Source organism: Salmo trutta, chromosome 31 (assembly GCF_901001165.1).
Source record: "Salmo trutta chromosome 31, fSalTru1.1, whole genome shotgun sequence".
NCBI classification, from domain to species: domain Eukaryota; kingdom Metazoa; phylum Chordata; class Actinopteri; order Salmoniformes; family Salmonidae; genus Salmo; species Salmo trutta.
Window position 1 is genome coordinate 11,963,810 of NC_042987.1, and position 20,027 is coordinate 11,983,836.

Genomic DNA, 20,027 nt, shown 5'->3' on the forward strand with positions numbered 1-20,027 from the left:
GAAAACGTCCCAGGTCTTTGTGGTTGAATCTGTGTTTGAAATTCACTGCACGACTAGGTAGTCATTCAAAAATCATGTTAAACATTATTATTGCACACAGTGAGTCCATGCAAATTATTATGTGACTTGTTAAGCACATTTTTACTCCTGAACTTATTTAAGCTTGCCATAACAAAGGGGTTGAATACCTATTGACTCAAGACGTTCAGATTTTCATTTTTAATTAATTTGTAAACATTTCAAAAACATCATTCTACTTTGATATTATGGTGTATTGTGTGTTGGCTAGTGTAAAAAAAACATTTCAATTGAATCCATTTAAAATCAGGCTGTAACAACAAAATGTGGAAAAAGTCAAGGGTTATGAATACTTTCTGAAGGCACTGTAGATACAGATTTTGTTGTGGCAGAGCAAGTTGGACTTTATCACTATAGCCGGCAGGGTGATGAGCAATAGGACAAAGCAAACCATTAACAGATTGTATGCAGATGGTAGCAGGTAATAACAACTCCATCATAACATTAGTTAATGAGCATATGTTATCCATAGTTGTATAACACCCATTGAGGACAGAGATCCAGCCATTGAGGGAAAGACCAACTGCAATGCAGGAAAATGTTATTATTATTATTATTATTATTTTTTTTTAATAACTACCTAATACACACAAATCTAAGTAAAGGAGTGTAATAAGAATATATACATATAAATATATGGATGAGCAATGACAGAGCAGCATAGGCAAGATGCAATAGATGGTATAACATACAGTATATACATATGATGAGTAATGCAAGATATGTAAACATTATTAAAGTGGCATTATTAAAGTGACTAGAGATCCATTTATTAAAGTGGCCAGTGATTTCAAGTCTGTATGTTGGCAGCAGCCTCTCTGTGTTAGTGATGGCTGTTTAACAGTTTGATGGCCTTGAGATAGAAGCCGTTTTTCAGGACAAGGCTTCTCACAGTTGTGTCAAGTTGGCTGGATGTCCTTTGGGTGGTGGACCATTCTTGATTCACACAAGAAACTGTTGAGCGTGAAAAACCCAGCAACGTTGCAATTCTTAACACATTCAAACCGGTTTGCCTTGCCCTTACAGTACTACCATATCCTGTTCAAAAGCACAGTATTACTTTACTAGGTGACTTTCACTTTTACTTGAGTAACATTCTATTAAGGTATCTATACTTTTACTCAAGTATGCCAATTGGATACTTTTTCCACCACTGGTCCTAGCAAAAATGTAGCATGGGAAATTGCTCTTTGCTAAGAAGCATTTTTTGTTTCTTTTTGACCATTTTAATTGAAAACAGTCACAGTAAGGTACTTAATTGTTACCCAGAAATAATTTGATATTGATATAAAAATGGCTGCATTGGACATTTCATTTAGGAATGGATATATCCTTTGAATGAAGTATTTGCTATGTTAAAGAACTATCATATCATATAAAAAGTACCCAATTGTCATACTTGAGTAAAAGTATAGATACCTTAATAAAAAAGTTACTCAGGTAAAAGTGAAAGTCACCTAGTAAAATAATACTTGAGTAAAAGTCTAAAAGTATTTGGTTTTAAATATACTTAACAAAAGTCAATTTAGTTGCTAAAATATACTTAAGTATCAAAAGTAAAAGTATAAATCATTTAAAATTCCTTATATTAAGTAAAGCAGAAGGCACCATGTTGTTGTTTTTAAAATGTACGGATAGCCGGGGCACACACCAACACTCAGAAATTATTTACAAAAGATGCATTTGTGTTTAGTGAAGTAGGGATGACCACTTGTTCTCTTGATAAGTGTGTGAATTTCACTGAAAATGTAAGGAGTACTTTGGGTTGTCAGAGAAAATGTATGGGGTAAAAGTACAATATTTTCTTTAGGAATGTAGTGAAGTAAAAGTTGTCAAAAATATAAATAGTAAAGTAAAGTACAGATACCCCAAAAAACTACTTTAGTAGTTCTTTAAATTATTTTTACTTAGGTACTTTACACCACTGTAAATATGCTATAAAGGGGAGTGATAAAGCGACATTTACCTCAGTCATTCACACTAAAAACTGAACTAGCCTAGAGTAGAGCGCCCTTAAAAAGTATCAAGTTAAGCGCCGTGCACATTTCGTGCAAATACTGTATGCTGCTCCAACAGTGAGAGAGCTGGTCTCGTGTCCAAACAGGAGGAGTTGCGCTCAATTTCTGCAGAATAACCAGGTCCGTAGTCTCCTCCCAATAGGTTAGAGCGCGCCGCCGGGTGTGTGTAAACCATCAAAAGAGAGGGAGTTGCACGGAGAGGGTGAAAGATTGAAGCTGCCCCAGATCTCCTCGCATAGGCGTGTCGCTTGTGTCTGTCTTTTCGGATACCGGAGATCTGTTCCTGACGGACAATTTATCGGTGCGTAATGGGGAAATGAGGGGATGGAAGTTGGATAAAACTCACATGGGGGAGTAATGTTACAATATATGTACTGTGCAGAAGACATACATTTCAGGTTGAAAAGAGTGCCCCAGTCTGTGAATAACAGGGTTGTGGAAATTGTAAGGTACAAAGGTCTGGCCGGCTTTAAAAAAATATTTTAAAGTTTGCCAGTTGGACAACATTCATTGAGCGTGAGGGTGGTCGCAGCGCTTCACAACTAACGTAACGAGATATAATATTGTGACATGTCTGCTTCGCTCATAGGGCAAATGTTGTCATCCAAAAGTTTGCGCGTTATAACCAGAGGAAAGTACCGTTTTTTCGGCAATGGGGCACAATACCCCGCGGGGCACCTCACCTCTGGTGTCCGCTCAGTGACGATCCCCTCTCCGCTGTCACCTTTCTCTTCCCAGAGAAGAGCACTTTCAGGAGTCAGTGAACCGCCGCGTGGACTTGTCCAAGAGAAAATGACCGAGAATGCAGCGTTCTCCCAGAACAAGGTTTTGACCATCGACACCATGAACCCCAATGTGAAGAAGATGGAGTATGCCGTGCGCGGACCCATTGTGCAGCGCGCGATGCAGATCGAGAAGGAGCTGAGAGAGGTATACTTAATAATAAAATGTAACTTTCTTAAATCATTATTTTCTATTTTTTCCCATTTGTTTTTAAATTGCTCAAATCATTTGTTTCTCTCAATCTGAAATGTACAGCAGTTTGCAAAGTGAGAAAGCAATCCTATGCACTGTCTGTCTCACCTAGACTCATTGCAACAGTCTGACTTTTAACTTGACAGTTTCCTGTGGCCTCAAATGCTCCGTTTTTCTGGATCTGCAACTGCAGCAGTGACATGCAGCCTAGGCCTGCAGGCTTGTGTGATTATAGGGTGACCAGACGATTTTGGTGGCCTGTCCCCCAGCTAAAGATTTCCCAGAAATGTTCCTGATTAGCTCCCAGAAAGAAAAAAAGCAACTCTGAAGTAAATTGAGGCTGACAATTCACTAATCAAATGCTATATTCAATCAGATTTGTATGTAAAAACAGTCTATCCCTGTATCAAACATGTTTGCTCTCTGCTACCAAACTTGGGTGATTCTAAAATAAATAGATAGGCTAAGATTAAGAACTATGGAGAGTTAGGCTAATCCATTTCTGTGTTAAAATTGATAGAAGTATTTGAACCCCCCCTAAAATGTCATAAATAACTGGTTTCCAGTGGCTTGAGAAGCTCTTGTCATGCCCTTTGCCATCTAGCCTAAATGCTCACCAAAATGTATACTTTTTGAGTGCATTTGCTCACACACCCAGTGTGTCACCCACAAGCAGATTGACCCCTCATCGGAAATCAAATTATTGTTAAAACACCACATCGCTGATTTCTTATGACACCTGTCTAGTTATTTGTTCAACAATGATGAGGCAAGAGCTTATTGGCTTTGTTGTTGAAGATTGGAGAGAGCGTAATCGCTCTTTCTTTCACTCTCACTCGCTCGCTCATTCATTATCTCCCTCGCCCTCTCCCTCTGACTCGCTCTCCCTTGTCACTGTTTGTTCTCGGTTATACAGTATCAGTTTTCATTGGAGCTGAGGAAGAGCAAGGTCAAAGTCCTCAAGTCAAACAGCAAACCGAGGGATTCACTTCAGTTCAGTCTGTTGTCTGTTTTTACAACGGCTCTATTTAAACTTCTGAGCTCACAATGACGTACAGTATAAAATCTATCAGAGGTCAAATCCTCACTTTCCCCCAGACCAATGCCACTGTCTCCTTTAACTCTCTTAAAAGCAATAACTCGTCACTCCTAGAGTCGCCAGCCCCCCTCCAGTCCTACGACATTTGTTATGTGAAATTGTTGGTACTCGCTGGTCATCATGTTACAGCTGCTAGTAAGTGGAGTGGTGTTTCTAGATTTAACAGTCCACTCAAGAGTGAAGAGGTAGGTTGTTGACATTTTGATGTAGCCTACTGACATTTATTTTTTACAATCATACTGTACATTTTTCAACAATGTACACATGCACACAATGCAATATTTGTTGTTTTTCTCAATTTCAATCTACATCTATTGATATTGTCCACACTGTTACAAACTTTGATCAGACTTTGTCCTCTTAGGTCAATGTTATTTTCCAGTTGGTTTTTATGTACCTGCCCTCAGTGTAACCTTTACCTGCACCATCCCGTCCCCTCTCACTTAATTTCAAGGGTTGTCATGGAAACCCAGAGAGCATAATTTACTGAGGTCAGTCAGGTGTGTAAAGCGGACCCTCCGAGGGGCTCTTTCCAGGAAGACGAGCAGCGTGTATCTGTGTGTGTGAGAAAGAGGTGAAAGGGTCGCTTTTTGGCTGCGGCGGGGTGTGGAGGGACTATCATAGTAATGACTATGGTGACCTTTACCAGATGGTCCTGGGGCTTTACCCAAATACAATTTGGATTCATGGATTTTCTCTCTACTATTTGTTCCGAGTCATCCTCAAACACCCCAGCCAACCAAGAGCCAACCTGGGTTAGGGAATGTTGGTTATTACCGGTAATGGCGCCGGAGAGGATGGCTGCCGTTTTACGGGCTCCTAACTAACTGTGCTATTTTGTTAGTTTTTTCGCATTGTTTGTAACTTATTTTGTACATAATGTTGCTGCTACTGTCTCTTATGACCAAAAAGAGCTTCTGGACATCAGAATAGTGACTACTCACCTCGAACTGGACAAATACTTTTTCTTTAATGAGTCCGACGCAAAATATATACTGCTTTCCCGAGACCAGAACCAAATCCCTGTCATTCTCATGAAGAAAAGACGGAAATACAGGGGGCGGAGGTAAGGGTGCCTTGTGAGAATTTGTCGGCAAGTAGGTAAACCGCCTCTACCATCCATTCTATTGGCCAACGTGCAATCACTGGAAAATAAACTGGATGATCGGCGATCGAGACTATCCTACCAAAGGGATATTAAAAACTGTAATATCTTATGTTTCACCGAGTTGATGCTGAACGACGACACGGATAACATAGAGCTGGCTGGGTTTTCCGTGCATCGGCAGGACAGAGCAGTTACGTCTGGTAAGATGAGGGGTGGGGGCGTCTATTTTTCAATAACAGCTGGTGCGCAATGTCTAATATTAAAGAAGTCTCAAGGTATTGTTCGCCAGAGGTAGAGCTCCTCATGATAAGCTGTAGACTACACTATTTACCAAGAAAGTTTTCATCTATATTATTCGTAGCTATCTACTCACCACCACAAACCGATGCTGGTATTAAGACTGCACTCTACGAGCTGTATAAAACCATAAGCAAACAAGAAAATGCTAATCTAGAAGCAGCGCTCCTAATGGCCGGGGACTTTAATGCAGGCAAACTTAAATCCATTTTACCTCATTTCGACCAGCATGTTACATGTGCAACCAGAGGGGAAAAACTATAGACCACCTTTACTCCACACACAGAGACGCATACAAAGCTCTCCCTCGCCCTCCATTTGGCAAATCTGACCATAATTCTGTCCTTCTGATTCCTGCTAACAAGCAAAAACTACAGCAGGAAGTACCAGTGACTCGCCTGTACCCCCGAACATTGACTCGGTCGCGGTGCCCCCTGTATATAGCCTCGTTATTTTAATTTTATTGTGTTACTTTTTATTTAATTTTTTACTCCATTTTATTTAGTAAATATTTTTTTAACTCTATTTCTTGAACTGCATTGTTGGTTAGGGCTTGTAAGTAAGCATTTCACGGTAAGGTCTACTACACCTGTTGTATTCGGCGAATGGGACAAATAAAATTGGATTTGATTTGATTGATTTTGTCTGTCAGAAGTCTACATCAGGGGTTTAATAAGAAGTTGTTACGTCCTCATATCGTATTGAGCACCTGTAAATCCAGGCTGTATCACATCCGGCCGTGATTGGGAGTCCCATAGGGCGGCACACAATTGTCCCAACGTCGTCCGTGTTTGGCCGGGCTAGGCTGTCATTGTAAATAAGAATTTGTTCTTAACTGACTTGCCTAGTTAAATAAAGGTAAAAATAAATCCAAAAAAACAAATATGAAAGCAAGTGTGTTTTGTTATTTAGGGGAACCTCCAAATATATTAAGTCTGAAACATAAAACTTGTTAATCTGTGCTGTATCAGGTGAACTAGCTGTAGGCTATTCCAAGTCTAACCTGATTTTCATACTGAGCTCTGATGGGTGTTAGATTTCTTTGTGAAAACAGGGAACAAAGCTTACATTCACTTGCTTGCTTTAAAAAAGGTAAGGAAGGAACACCCACTTTCACACAAAATACATTCTCTTTTTCTCCACTCCCTCTCTATCCCCTTTTCACCCCCTCACTATTTTCTCCTACTAACACACCTTCCTATTTTGAGGGCTCAGATGAACTGTAATGTTTCAGGTGCAGATAAGGTTCAGGAACATTTTCTGAAACCTGATACGGCTTAAATTGTCCTCATTAGTTAATTCCCCTCTTAGCCTAGCAGGAAGAGAAAAAAACACTAAGTAGAATGTGAGCAAAACAACTTCAACCCAATAACAGCTCTAGGACCAGGCTAGAGGCCCACGGAGATACCTTCTACCGCCTCAGTGGTCTCCATGGAGACTGCAGGAGAATTTCTGAGTAGCACGGCACACTGTGACTTTCTTTAATGAATGAAAGACATCACATTTCATCTCCTGCCTCTGCTACTTCGCTAATTTTGAAGAGTAAACTAGTAGCCATAATGATGTAGCTTTCTTTGGCCAGACTTTGAATTTGTTTTGCCAGACCAATTAGAATGCTACTTACCAGAGACAGAAAAAGAGGCAAATAAACTTAAACACGCAGAAAGAGAAACAACTAGAGACCTGGGTAAGGAGGTAGAGAGAGAGAGAGGGCAAAATCAACTGTAGGCTAGTCTCAATCATCTTATAAAGAACATGCAATATGCAGGACTCTGACAAGAGCACATGGCCTAATCAGTGAAGGTTTTTCAACAAGGGGCCTGCTATGTGGTCTTTATGTGACAATGTAAAAAGACTCCCTGAGATAAAATACCTGATTAGAAGCACTTTGAACACTTAAAAATACTTTTAAAGTTCCCAGAAAAAGAGGGGGACTGATTTTTGGAATTATTTTTGGATTTGTTTTTTAATAAAACGTACTCTCGTCACTTGGGAACATTTTTTTTTTTTTTTTTTTTGCAACATATCTCGTTGCAAAAAAATGTAAACTGCTCTCTACTCTCAGTATGAATGGAATGGGAGGAGGTCCTTTGTTATTCAGTGGGTGTCACTCCCCTGCTGTTTGTGATTGGTCTGAACTGAGAGACACCTCTGTCTTGTGACCAATGGGAGTGTAGGAGGTTTATTTTCTGTTGTGAACTTTGGTGGTCATTGCTGGTCCAGCTGGCCCAATTAGATTGGATAAATGTCTCTGGTGGGTAGAACAACAGCAGGGCTGCTTTGCTTCCCTCTGGGTTTGAATGAGTTCCACTTGTGGCCACTGATCGCTGTCCATGTTGTCAAATACCGAGCATCTGGACACTCACTGAGGAGCCTGTGTTCTTGGCCAGTTTAGTTCCGTTGTCCATCCAGGACAGGTTGTTCTTAAGGAGATACTTTCAACCTCTTGACATATTGTTCTCAGATAATGAGAGAAGTAGCTACATAAGTAGTTGCATTTTTCTTTGCTTATAAGGACAGAGAAAAGGGAACAGACTGCTAGTGTTACCATTGGCCTATAAGAACAATATTTCACCACATTCCTTGACAACCTCCCCAAATTCATTATTTTTTCCTATTCTCCATGACCAGTTCTGTTTTGCAGTCTGTTTTTTACACCGCATTTGACACCTACTTTACACTTATCGTCTGTTTCTACAGCTGGAAACGGGCTGATATAACACTTGACAAGCCTTCCAGGCAGCAGCCAGCATGGGACTGTGTGTTTCTTTTTGCTTTCCAGACGGCATTTTCTCTTCTTTAATATATTACTATACAGTAGTTGGGCTGAACAACTTCTCGTTTTGACTTCCTCCACTCTGCTCCCAAACACACAGACACACATGATGTGTTTGTGTTTGTAGGTAAGTGTGTACAGTTGGAAACCCTAACATTGGAAAAGCTAAAATTGGATTCTGTCACTCATGTGTTTTATCTTTTTCTTATGGTTTTATTTAATTTCATCTTTATTTAACAAGGCAAGTCAATTAAGAACAAATACGGCCTGGCAAAAGGTCTCCTGTGATGTCCTACATTTTAGGACCTAAAAGCAAGGGATGAGGAAAGCACATATTTAAGCAATGCAGGCTGCCAAGTCATTTCTCCTGGCAAAGACTATACCTGCATTTTGTATTTGTGCTTGAGAGTTTAAGTAAAAACACATGGCAAAGGAAATTATGAAGAGCTGTTTGGCTTTAAGGGTTGTCTATTTAAAGGTCTAAGGGCTAGGGGCTGGGTTTCTACTAAACTAACATCTGGAATTGTTTTACGATGGTCATACCAAGGATCGTTTAGCTATTTTATTTTGAATTTTAGGACCCCTTTAGGTATAAAAAAATATATATATAAAAATGATTTGATGAAATATTGAATTTAGCTTATAGAAACGCATTGAATAACAGATTCATACATGGAAAACAGTGTACAAATAAAGGAAGTATGTTGTCCAATATCTGAGAGATATAAGAAAGCTCAGGAAATAAAAAAAAAGTTCAATGTGGAATTATCTGTATACCTTTGATGTGGAACTGCCCCATTCACTTCCATTCATTTTTCGGCCCGGTACCGGGTTACCTTTAGACGTGACCTCATATTCCAGCAGGAAGTGACCTCATACTCATGTCTTACTTAGAGGGACACGCTCAGATAAGTAGTTATAAATTGTTAATTATGAGTTTATAAAGAATAAAATAAAGTATTGGACTGCCTTTATCCCCTGCACACCCCTGTGACCAAAGAACGCATGGGACACACTCTTTTCACTACTCTTTTTGCTATCCCTAACCATTTTCCTAACCTTAACCTCAGTCTCCTAACCTGCTGCGCAAGTTCCCCTAACCTTCTATGAAAACGTAACTTCGGTATCGAAGTGGCGTGAAGAGTGTTTCCCAAGAACACATTGTATTCATCCATCTCTTTCTTCCTTGCCCTAATTGTTTCATCCTCTCTCTGCCTCATTGTTTTCTGTCTTGTTTCTCTGTCCTGCAGGGAGTGAAGAAGCCCTTCACTGAGGTCATCAAGGCCAATATCGGTGACGCTCATGCCATGGGCCAGCAGCCAATCACCTTCTTCCGCCAGGTCTGCTTTTATCCCCTATGTTCCAAACCATTAATCTAAAACAACTCTCTTTTTGATTACAGGGTGTCTTTCATTGTCCTTTGTCATTTGAAACCGTTCTGTATATGGCAAAATCACATTGTGACATTTTCATGCAGATTCATGCAGCGTTTCATGCAGATTTGTGTACACTATCCTGCATCAACTCCTGTCTGTTCCTCACCTAGCTCTCGCTGTCCTCTCTTCCTCCTGAAGGTCTTGGCACTCTGCTCCTACCCGGAACTCTTGAATGACAACATGTTTCCAGAGGATGCCAAAAGCAGAGCGCGCCGCATTCTGCAGGCTTGTGGAGGGAATAGTTTGGGTATGTTGTTCAGATACTTGATTGATTGTGTATGGGAGGGATGTAAGTTAAGATAAAATTCACAAAGGGGATATTTTAGCCAATAAGCCTGTGTCAGCCTGTTAGTGTCTGCATAAGCAATGAATGACCTTTCGCAGTCTAGGGTGGTCAACCCCGATCCTGGAGAGTTCCACAGTCCCATTCCACAGTCCCATGCTTGCTCCTCTCTCTCTCTCTCTCAGGTGCGTACAGTGCCAGTCAGGGTATAGACTGTGTGCGGCAGGATGTAGCTCGCTACATCGAGCGTCGGGACGGGGGCGTGCCCTGTGACCCAGACAACGTCTACCTCACCACCGGCGCCAGCAACGGCATCGTGGTAAAAACTAAAAAATCAAATAATTAGATTTTACAAGTAAACTTCTCACTGCAGATGGGGGGGGGGGGGGGGGGGGGGACAGGAGGGAAGCGTTGAGGACTCTAAACTTGAGATGCACCCATCGGTCCTCCTTCACTCCCATCTCTCTCCCAGACTATGCTGCAGCTGTTGGTGTGTGGTGAGGGTGCGTCGAAGACAGGGGTGATGATCTCCATCCCTCAGTACCCTCTGTACTCGGCTGCTCTGGCTGAGCTGGGCGCTGTGCAGGTCAACTACTACCTGAACGAGGATAAGTGCTGGAGCATGGACCTCAGTGAGCTGGAGCGCTCCCTAGCGGAGGCCAGGAAGCACTGCAACCCCAAAGCCCTCTGCGTCATCAACCCTGGAAACCCCACTGGTAAGCAGCCAAAGCTTAATACATACGGAATTCATGATGCGTCATGTAGAGGTTGACATAGTGATTTCACAGTCCTCCCAGTCATGTCACTAGACGGCGCCAGAGGACATAGATCCCACTTAGACATAAACCAAAATGTCCAGTTCTGCCAATATGAATCTGAACCTTTCCCTCTCCTCCTCTGTAATAGGTCAGGTCCAGAGTAGACAGTGCATTGAGGATGTGATCCGATTCGCTGCTAAGGAGCATCTCTTCCTGATGGCTGATGAGGTAAACTAATCAGGCAAGGTCAAGAACTGGGGCCTCATTTATAAAGGTTGAGTACCCATAGAATATGCCCCAAAACATGCGCGTGCCAGTTTTCACCTAAAAGTTGGCATTTATAAAAACTGAACTTGATGTAAGAATGTGCTTATCATCCCGCAAACTTTAGACCATGTATACGCACAGTTTCTAATGGTTAAAGTATTGCATTGAAAGAAGTCAAAAGTAGCCTAGTAGCTTTTTGCAAATAGGGAATATATGATGACTTATTCATAACAAAAAAAATCTAATAACAAGATGCAATCATTTGCTGTTAGTGAGAAGTGTGAAAATATATACATTTTATCTTTGCGTTCTAAAATAATTAGAAATCTCTTTCCAATTATTTATTACATTTCCATGATTATTGCAGAACACATTCTTCACCTTTTCTGACTGTGATGGTTTAATACAAGTCAGGATAGGCTACCATTCATCCCATCTCTCATTTGATTGGACCCACTTTACAGTAGTGTATAAATAATCAACCAATATTTAAAGTGTTTTGCCTTATGCGGTCCGAAGCACAGTTTAACGGTAGAACAGACTGTTCACATTTTCCATTGACATTTGTAGGCAATGTCTGTTTACCATAATGTCGAATGTCTAGACAATATATCATTTATTAACGTAATACATACAGTACCAGTCAAAAGTTTGGAGACACCTACTCATTCAAGGGTTTTTCTTTATTTTTTACTATATTCTACATTGTAGAATAATAGTGAAGAAATAAAAACTCTGAAATAATATGGAATTTATGTAGTATCGCTGCAGAATTCTGTGGTAGCCATGCTGGTTAAGTGTGCCTTGAATTCTAAATAAATCACTGACAGTGTCACCAGCAAAGCACACCCACACCATCACACCTCCTCCTCCATTCTTCACGGTGGGAACCACACATGCGGAGCTCATCCGTTCACCTACTATGCATTTCACAAAGACACCAAAAATCTCAAATTTGGACTCATCAGACCAAAGGACAGATTTCCACCGGTCTAATGTCCATTGCTCGTGTTTCTTGGCCCAAGTAAGTTTCTTCTTCTTATTAATATCCTTTAATAGTGGTTTCTTTGCAGCAATTCGACCATGAAGGCCTGATTCACGCAGTCTCCTCTGAACACTTGATGTTGAGATGTGTCTGTTACTTGAACTCTGTGAAGCATTTATTTGGGCTGCAATTTGTGAGGCCAGTAACTCTAATGAACTTATCCTCTGCTGCAGAGGTAACTCTGGCTCTTCCTTTCCTGTGGCGGTCCTCATGAGAGCCAGTTTCATCATAGCTCTTGATGGTTTTTGCGACTACACTTGAAGAAATTTTCCAGATTGGCTGACCATCATGTCTTAAAGTAATGATGGACTGTCGTTTCTCTTTGCTTATTTGAGCTGTTCTTGCCATAATATATACTTGGTCTTTTACCAAATAGGGCTATTGTAAGGGCTGTCGTCGGAAGAAGTGGACCAAAACGCAGCGGAGTTAGTGTTCAACATATTTAATTATTGCCGTAACACTATTCAAACAAAAACAAGGATCTGACAGCCAACACAGTCCTGTCAGGTGAAACACACTAAACAGAAACAATTACCTACAACCCCCAAAGGAAAAGTAGGCTACTTATGTGTGACTCCCAATCAGCCACAACCCTCTACAGCTGTGCCTGATTGGAAGTCACACGGCCAAAATAAACGAAACAATCAAAACACAAACTTCTCTTCTGCCACGTCCTGACCCAACTACACCCTCTACTGGTCAGGACGTGACAGCTATCTTCTGTATACCACTTCTACCTAAACACAACTGATTGGCTCAAACGCATTAAGAAGGAAAGAAATTCCACAAATGTACTTTTAACAAGGCACCCCTGTTTTTTAAAATGCATTCCAGGTGAAGTTGGTTGAGATAATTCCAAGATTGTTCAAAGCTGTCATCAAGGCAAAGGGTGGCTACTTTGAAGAATGTCAAATATAAAATATAATTTGATTTGTTTAACCCTTTTTTTGGTTACTACATGATTCCATATGTGTTATTTCATAGTTTTGATGTCTTTACTATTATTGTACAATGTAGAAAATAGTTCAAATAAAGAAAAACCCTTGAATGAGTAGGTGTGTCCAAGCTTTTGCCTAGTACTGTGTTTATATATATACATATGTATGTATGTGTGTATGTATTTTAACTGACAAATAAAATAAATCAATCATTCCAATTTGATGAATGGAAAGAGGCATCTGTTACAAAACACTCAAAAGTTTACTGACATTCAGAGATTGTCAAGCCAAGCCTTGGGCAAGCCTACAAGATAGGGAGGGATGTGTTTTCTGTTTGCCATGATTGACATAGTCTATTTATTGTGGTGTTGAAAATGCAAACCATGATATTGAAGTGCCGGTATGTTTTGTTTATTGGTTGTGTGGTGCATTGGCACAGAATCATGTTGGTGGAAAATGTGTTTTATTTATTTTATGTAATTATAAATATGGCATCAAAATGTTGAAAATCTGATTTCACCCCAGCTGATAATTGTCTGCAACCGGCTCTGATCGTAAAGTAATGAAACAGGTAGGGAGAGTGAGCTCCTGTGTGGTGGCACGTAGCCCTGTGTGGCATTGACTGTGACAAAAAAAGCAAAGTAGATATCCACGTTTATAAACACAGGGTCGCTACAGTTATTGTTATTTGTGGTCATAAACATTATTTTGAGTTAATTCTATGAGGGGGAGGGTGTTAAATAGATTTGACAGTACAAGGGGAAGGTCATGTGAAAAGAAATGTACTTTGAGGAGGGGGGTGCATTTTGTTTATGACAGCTTGAGTTGGACCAGCCTCCCCCTTCCCACTAGTAAATTTAGATCTGTCCCTTACCAATATCATACTGATGCTCCTCATAAACACAATTTCAACTGTGCTTACCTTTACGTAATCTACTAACATCCCCTTCCCTCCTCTTCTGTCCCTCAGGTGTACCAGGATAATGTGTATGCGGAGGGTTGCCAGTTCCATTCCTTTAAGAAGGTGCTGTTTGAGTTGGGACCACAGTACTCGAACACTGTAGAACTGGCATCTTTCCACTCCACCTCCAAGTGCTACATGGGAGAGTAAGACATTTTCTCCCTCTCTTGCTCTTTCATGCTCATACCCTGAACCGTTCACAACCAATATACAAACAGGCCAAGAGGACTGAGTTATTTTCTGTAGAAACCTCAAGAGCAATATTCAGTAACCTGACTTGACATATAAACCATTATATGACTTAATTTAAACCAGTATATACTGTATCACCAATAGATATGGTAATGGTACGGTGATGTGTTGTCTTATGAACCACTGTACTGTAACTGGTCTCCCCTTTTGCTCTCCCAGGTGTGGTTTCCGTGGAGGTTACATGGAGGTGATCAACATGGACCCAGAGGTGAAAGCACAGCTCACTAAGCTGGTGTCGATCAGACTGTGTGCCCCCGTCCCTGGTCAGGCTCTGATGGACCTGGTGGTCAACTCCCCACAGCCAGGAGAACCTTCCTACACCACCTTCATGAAGGTAATCATTTGGTTATATGGTTATTTAGCAGACATTTTTTAATCAAAAATGACTTACCGGACTGTTAACATTGATAGGGACACATATTTAATATACAGCGGGGTCTGGAATGATTGACACCCTTGATAAAGATGAGCAAAAATGACTGTATGAATAAATAAAACAAATACTGAGCAATATTGTGTGCTCCAAAAAATTGGGGAAATTATATTATTTTCTACTAATACAATTGCTCAGAGACATAGATTTTGTTTAACAAGTAAAACTTTTTTCTCAAAAAGGTAGGGGTAAAAATGATTGACACCCCTGTTTTCAAAATGGTTGCCTCTGCCTTGATATCCTTCGTCTACGCTTATGGACTGCTCTCTTCAATTCAAACCACAAAACATCAAAGATCGACCACCATAATTTACAGTAGGTATGGGGTTCTTTTCTGCTCATGCATTCTCATTTAGATGCCAAACCCACCACTGCTGTGCGTGGCCTAAGAGCTCTTTTTTTCACGTCATCTAACAAATGTAAATGACTGGAGTTTGCTAAATGGCATTGGCACTTGGATTGGGACTGGTGCTTTGGGCAAATTACATGAAAATAGAGCTCTTTGGCCACGCACACCAGTGGTGGGTTTGGTGTCGAAATGAGAATGCATTAGCAGAAAAAAAACCCATACCTACTGTAAAATATGGTGGTTGATCTTTGATATTATGGGGCTATTTTGCTTCCACTTGTCCTGGGGCCCTTGTTAAGGTCAATGGCATCATGAACTTTACCCAGTACCAGGACATGTTATCCAAAAACCTGTTCGCCTCTGCCAGGAGGCTGAAACTTGGCTGCAAGACAATATCCCCAAGCACACATTAAAATCCAGAAATAAATTGTTAACTGGCCACAAAGTTTACATTTTGCAATGGCCATCTCAGTCTCCAGACTTGAAACCCATTGAAAACCTGTGGTTTGAATTGAAGAGGGCACTCTATAATCGCAGACGAAAGACATCAAGGATCTGGAAGGATTCTGTATGGATGAATGATCTAAGATCCCTCCCAATGTGTTCTCCAACTCATAAAACATTTTAGAAAAAGGCTCAGTGCCCTTGTCCTCGCAAGGTGATGTATTGGTAATGTATGAGAGTTCATTTTTGACGGAAAAAATTGTATTTTTTTGCATACAATATAGTCAATAATAGTCAAAAGTTTGGACACACCAAGTCATTCAAGGATTTTTCTTAATTTTTACAATTTTCTACATTGTAGAATAATAGACATCAATACTATGAAATAACACATCGAATCATGTAGTAACCCAAGAAGTGTTAAACAAATCAAAATATATTTGAGATTAAAGGTTCAATTAAATAAAATAAATATATAATTAAATTATTCAAAGGAGCCACCATTCGCCTTGATGACAGCTTTGCACACTCTTGGCATACTCTCAACCAGCTTCACCTGGAATGCTTTTCCAACAGTCTTGAAGGAGTTCCCACATATGCTGAGCACTTGTTGGCTGCTTTTCCTTCACTCTGCATTCCAACTTATCCAAAACCATCTCAATTGGGTTGAGGTTGGGTGATTGAGGAGGTCAGGTCATCTGATGCATCACTCTCCTTCTTGGTGAAATAGCACTTACACAGCCTGGAGGTGTGTTGGGTCATTGTCCTGTTGAAAAACAAATGATAGTCCCACTAAGCACAAACCAGAGGTGACGGCGTATCGCTGCAGAATGCTGTGGTAGCCATGCTGGTTAATAAATCACAGACAGTGTCACCAGCAAAGCATCCCCACACCATCACACCTCCTCCTCCATGCTTCACGGTGGGAACCACATATGCAGAGATCATCCATTTACCTACTCTGCGTCTCATAAAGACACAACGGTTGGAACCAAAAATGTAATTTGTACTCATCAGACCAAAGGACAGATTTCCACCGGTTTAATGTCCATTGCTAATGTTTCTTGGCCCAAGTCTCTTCTTCTTATTGGTGTCCTTTAGTAGTGGTTTCTTTGCAGCAATTTGACCATGAAGGCCTGATTCACTGTCTCCTCTGAACAGTTGATGTTAAGATGTGTCTGTTACTTGAACTCTGTAAAGCATTTATTTGGGCTGCAATCTGAGGTGCAGTTAACTCTAATGAACTTATCCTCTGCAGCAGAGGTAACTCTGGGTCTTCCTTTCCTGTGGCAGTCCTCATGAGAGCCAGTTTCATCATAGTGCTTGATGTTTTTTGCGACTGCACTTGAAAAAACTTTCAAAGTTCTTGAAATGTTACGGATTGACTGACCTTCATTGGGCTCCCGAGTGGCGCTGCGGTCTAAGGCACTGCATCTCAGTGCAAGAGGCGTCACAACAGTACCTGGTTTGAATCCAGGCTGTATCACATCCGGCCGTGATTGGGAGTCCCATAGGGTGGCGCACAATTGGCCCAGTGTCGTCTGGGTTTGGGTGGAGTAGGCTGTCATTGTTAATAAGAATTTGTTCTTAGCTGACTTTCCTAGTTACAGAAAGAAAGAAAAAGGTCCTAAAGTAATGATGGACTGTCGTTTCTCTGTGCTTATTTGAGCTGTTCTTGCCATAATATGGACTTGGTCTTTTACCAAATAGGGCTATCTTCTGTATACCACCCCTACCTTGTCACAACACAACTGATTGGCTCAAGTGCATTAAGAAGGAAAGATATTCCACAAATTAGCTTTTAACAAGGCACACCTGTTAATTTAAATACATTCCAGATGACTACCTCATGAAGCTGGTTAAGAGAACGCCAAGAGTGTGCAAAGCTGTCATCAAGGTGAAGGGTAGCTACTTTGAAGAATCTCAAATATAAAATATATTTTGATTTGTTTAACACTTTTTTGGTTACTACATGATTCAATATGGGTTAATTCATAGTTTTGATGTCTTCACTATAATTCTACAATATAGAAAATAGTAAAAATAAAGAAAAACCCTTGAATGAGTAGATGTCCAAACTTTTGACTGGTACTGTAGATCAGTATTTGACAGTATAAAATAAACGATTCATTTTTCTTCATCTTTGTGAACGGTGTCAATCATTTCGGGCCTCACTGTTTGTGGCCCATTCGCAAAATGAAACACACACCGTCTTCCCTGTGTCCAGGAGCGAACAGCAACCCTCAGTCTGCTGGCAGAGAAGGCCAAGTTGACAGAGGAAATTCTGAACACTGTACCTGGGATCACCTGTAACCCTGTCCAGGGAGCCATGTACTCGTTCCCCAACATCAGCCTGCCTCAGAAAGCCATCAAGGAGGCGAAGGTTAGTCAGCCCTAATTAGTTCTGCTCTGCTGTTAGGACCTGAAACAAGTCAAATTCAGGAAATGAATTTCCATTTTATTTGAATAATAATAATAAATTGCATTTGTAGAGCGCTTTTCGTTTACAGACGTAAAATCACAAAGCTCTTTACATTCTGAGCAACCATTCAAAGAAAAAGCTTTAATAAAAAGGGCTAAAAACATTAAGCAAGACATTTTTAAACAAAATCCTTTTGTAAAAATCTGGTTGTGAAATACTTACTCTATGGACGTGTGAACCTACTGCAATACCGTAATTCACATATGCTTCTGAACCTGCTTTAATACTGTAATTTGTGCTTCTCTCTCCAGGCTCTGGGCCAGGTACCAGACATGTTCTACTGTATGAAGATGTTGGAGGAGACTGGCATCTGCCTGGTGCCGGGAAGTGGCTTTGGACAGAAAGACGGGACCTACCACTTCAGGTATGGCCAACCCAGTTTACTCAAACATCTTATCACAACCTCTCTCAGCGTAAAATGGGCATAGTACGTTATGGTGAAACTGGATCTTTTGGATGTACATCCCAAAGTAGGAATGTAGACAACATAAGTAACGTGTCATCCATAATTTCCAATGCACTGCTTTCTGTTCAAAGTCCAAGCTGTAGTAGATTACCAAGGTGTGGAGTCTATTATTTATTTTACAGCTCTTTAATGATGTTCTCTTTCATTTTCTCCCTTCCTTGTTCCAGGATGACCATTCTGCCGCCCACAGACAAGCTGAAGATCTTACTGGCTAAAGTAAAGGAGTTCCACCTGAGATTCACTCAGCAGTACTCTTAATCATCCTCCTTAACTTCCTAACTTTCACCAAATCAGAAGAGAATAGGACACAGACCAATATGTGCACAGTCTACCAGCCAACCTATCAGAAATCATCTGTCACTAAGTGCCTACTGTACTAGTGCCTCTGTCTTCGGTCACCTTGACAATGCACTTTAACTCCTAGGCCTACAAGATTCCAAGAAATGGTGGACTCACAGACTGTACATGTGAAAATGTAGTGGTTGTGAACACCAAGGAGATTTAGTTTTTATAAATCAGGATTAGAGCTGTAGTTTTTTTTTTTAATGTTGGGACATATCAAATTTATCTGACATATATAACTTGATGTTCATTGTCATCTCAGTTGTGTGTCCGTGCACACACTTGTGTGGGAGAGAGGGTGTGTGTCATGATCCCACAAGTCAAGGCCAGTATGATGGTATAGTACATTTTAGTCATTTATCACACACTCTTAACCAGAGCAACTTACAGTAGTGAGAGCATACATTTTCATACTGGTCCCACATGGGAATCGAACCCACAACCCTGGCGTTGCAAGCGCCATGCTCTACCAACTGAGGTACGCTGGACTAGTAGTAGTGTATGAAATGAAGAAATGGAAAGAGCTACTAGATTATTTCCAGACTCTGTAGAAATAGTTTTGTAAGTATTGTAGTAAGGTACTGTATAAGATAGTATTATGTAAGAGAAGCTTTCACATAATGATTTTAATTGAAATATGATTTTATTACATTTGCTAAATAAATATAACATTTTTGCCTTTTTTTTGTGTGGAACTTTCCGCCATAGTGCTAGAATTCCACAAGAGGGCACACTTGTCACACGCCATACATCTACTACAAAGAATGTCCTTGACTTTCAGTTGAGTAGCATACCGTTACATTCTTTAGACCAAATTCATGGAAAAACCGGGATAAAAAGGAGACAGCAGGGAGAAAAATCAGAGACCAGTTTTTGAATAGCAGGAGAATGAAAATAAAAGAAATGCTGTCAAGGATTTGTAGAATTATGAAGACAACAACAGCTCATGGCAGTTATCATGGGGAGTGAGTCAGGAGCCTACTGTGAGCACACACACATTGGGAGAGGTTGTCCCCTGAGGATGAGTTCTCCTTGAGGACTGGCCTGCTTTCACAGGTTTTATTGAGAGTTCAGTTCCTGTTAATATTATCTCTAATGATGTCACGTGAATGTATTTATTATATAACCACCACTTCCATCTTCTAGCTATTATCTACAATGATCAAGATACTGTTGGACATATACTTTATTTCTTGAGGGAGGGGGAGAGCTTTTAGTCT

General features: G+C 40.5%; 1 protein-coding gene across 2 annotated transcripts; it reads left to right on the plus strand.

Annotated features, from left to right (window-relative positions):
- Nucleotides 1–2,237: 2,237 nt before the first annotated feature.
- On the plus strand, nucleotides 2,238–19,490 carry LOC115169551 (alanine aminotransferase 2-like). 2 transcript variants are annotated; one of them, XM_029725273.1, is made up of 12 exons: nucleotides 2,238–2,397; nucleotides 2,835–3,026; nucleotides 9,602–9,691; nucleotides 9,926–10,034; nucleotides 10,256–10,389; nucleotides 10,543–10,786; nucleotides 10,977–11,056; nucleotides 14,049–14,185; nucleotides 14,451–14,625; nucleotides 17,745–17,900; nucleotides 18,251–18,363; nucleotides 18,633–19,490. In XM_029725273.1, the coding sequence occupies exons 2-12, from the start codon at nucleotides 2,889–2,891 to the stop codon at nucleotides 18,721–18,723; spliced, it is 1,467 nt and encodes a 488-aa protein (XP_029581133.1). In that variant the 5' UTR covers nucleotides 2,238–2,397; nucleotides 2,835–2,888; the 3' UTR covers nucleotides 18,724–19,490. The 2 variants fall into 2 exon arrangements, with proteins under 2 accessions (XP_029581133.1, XP_029581132.1); XM_029725272.1 differs by lacking the exon at nucleotides 2,238–2,397 and having other exon boundaries at nucleotides 2,404–3,026.
- Nucleotides 19,491–20,027: the final 537 nt, after the last annotated feature.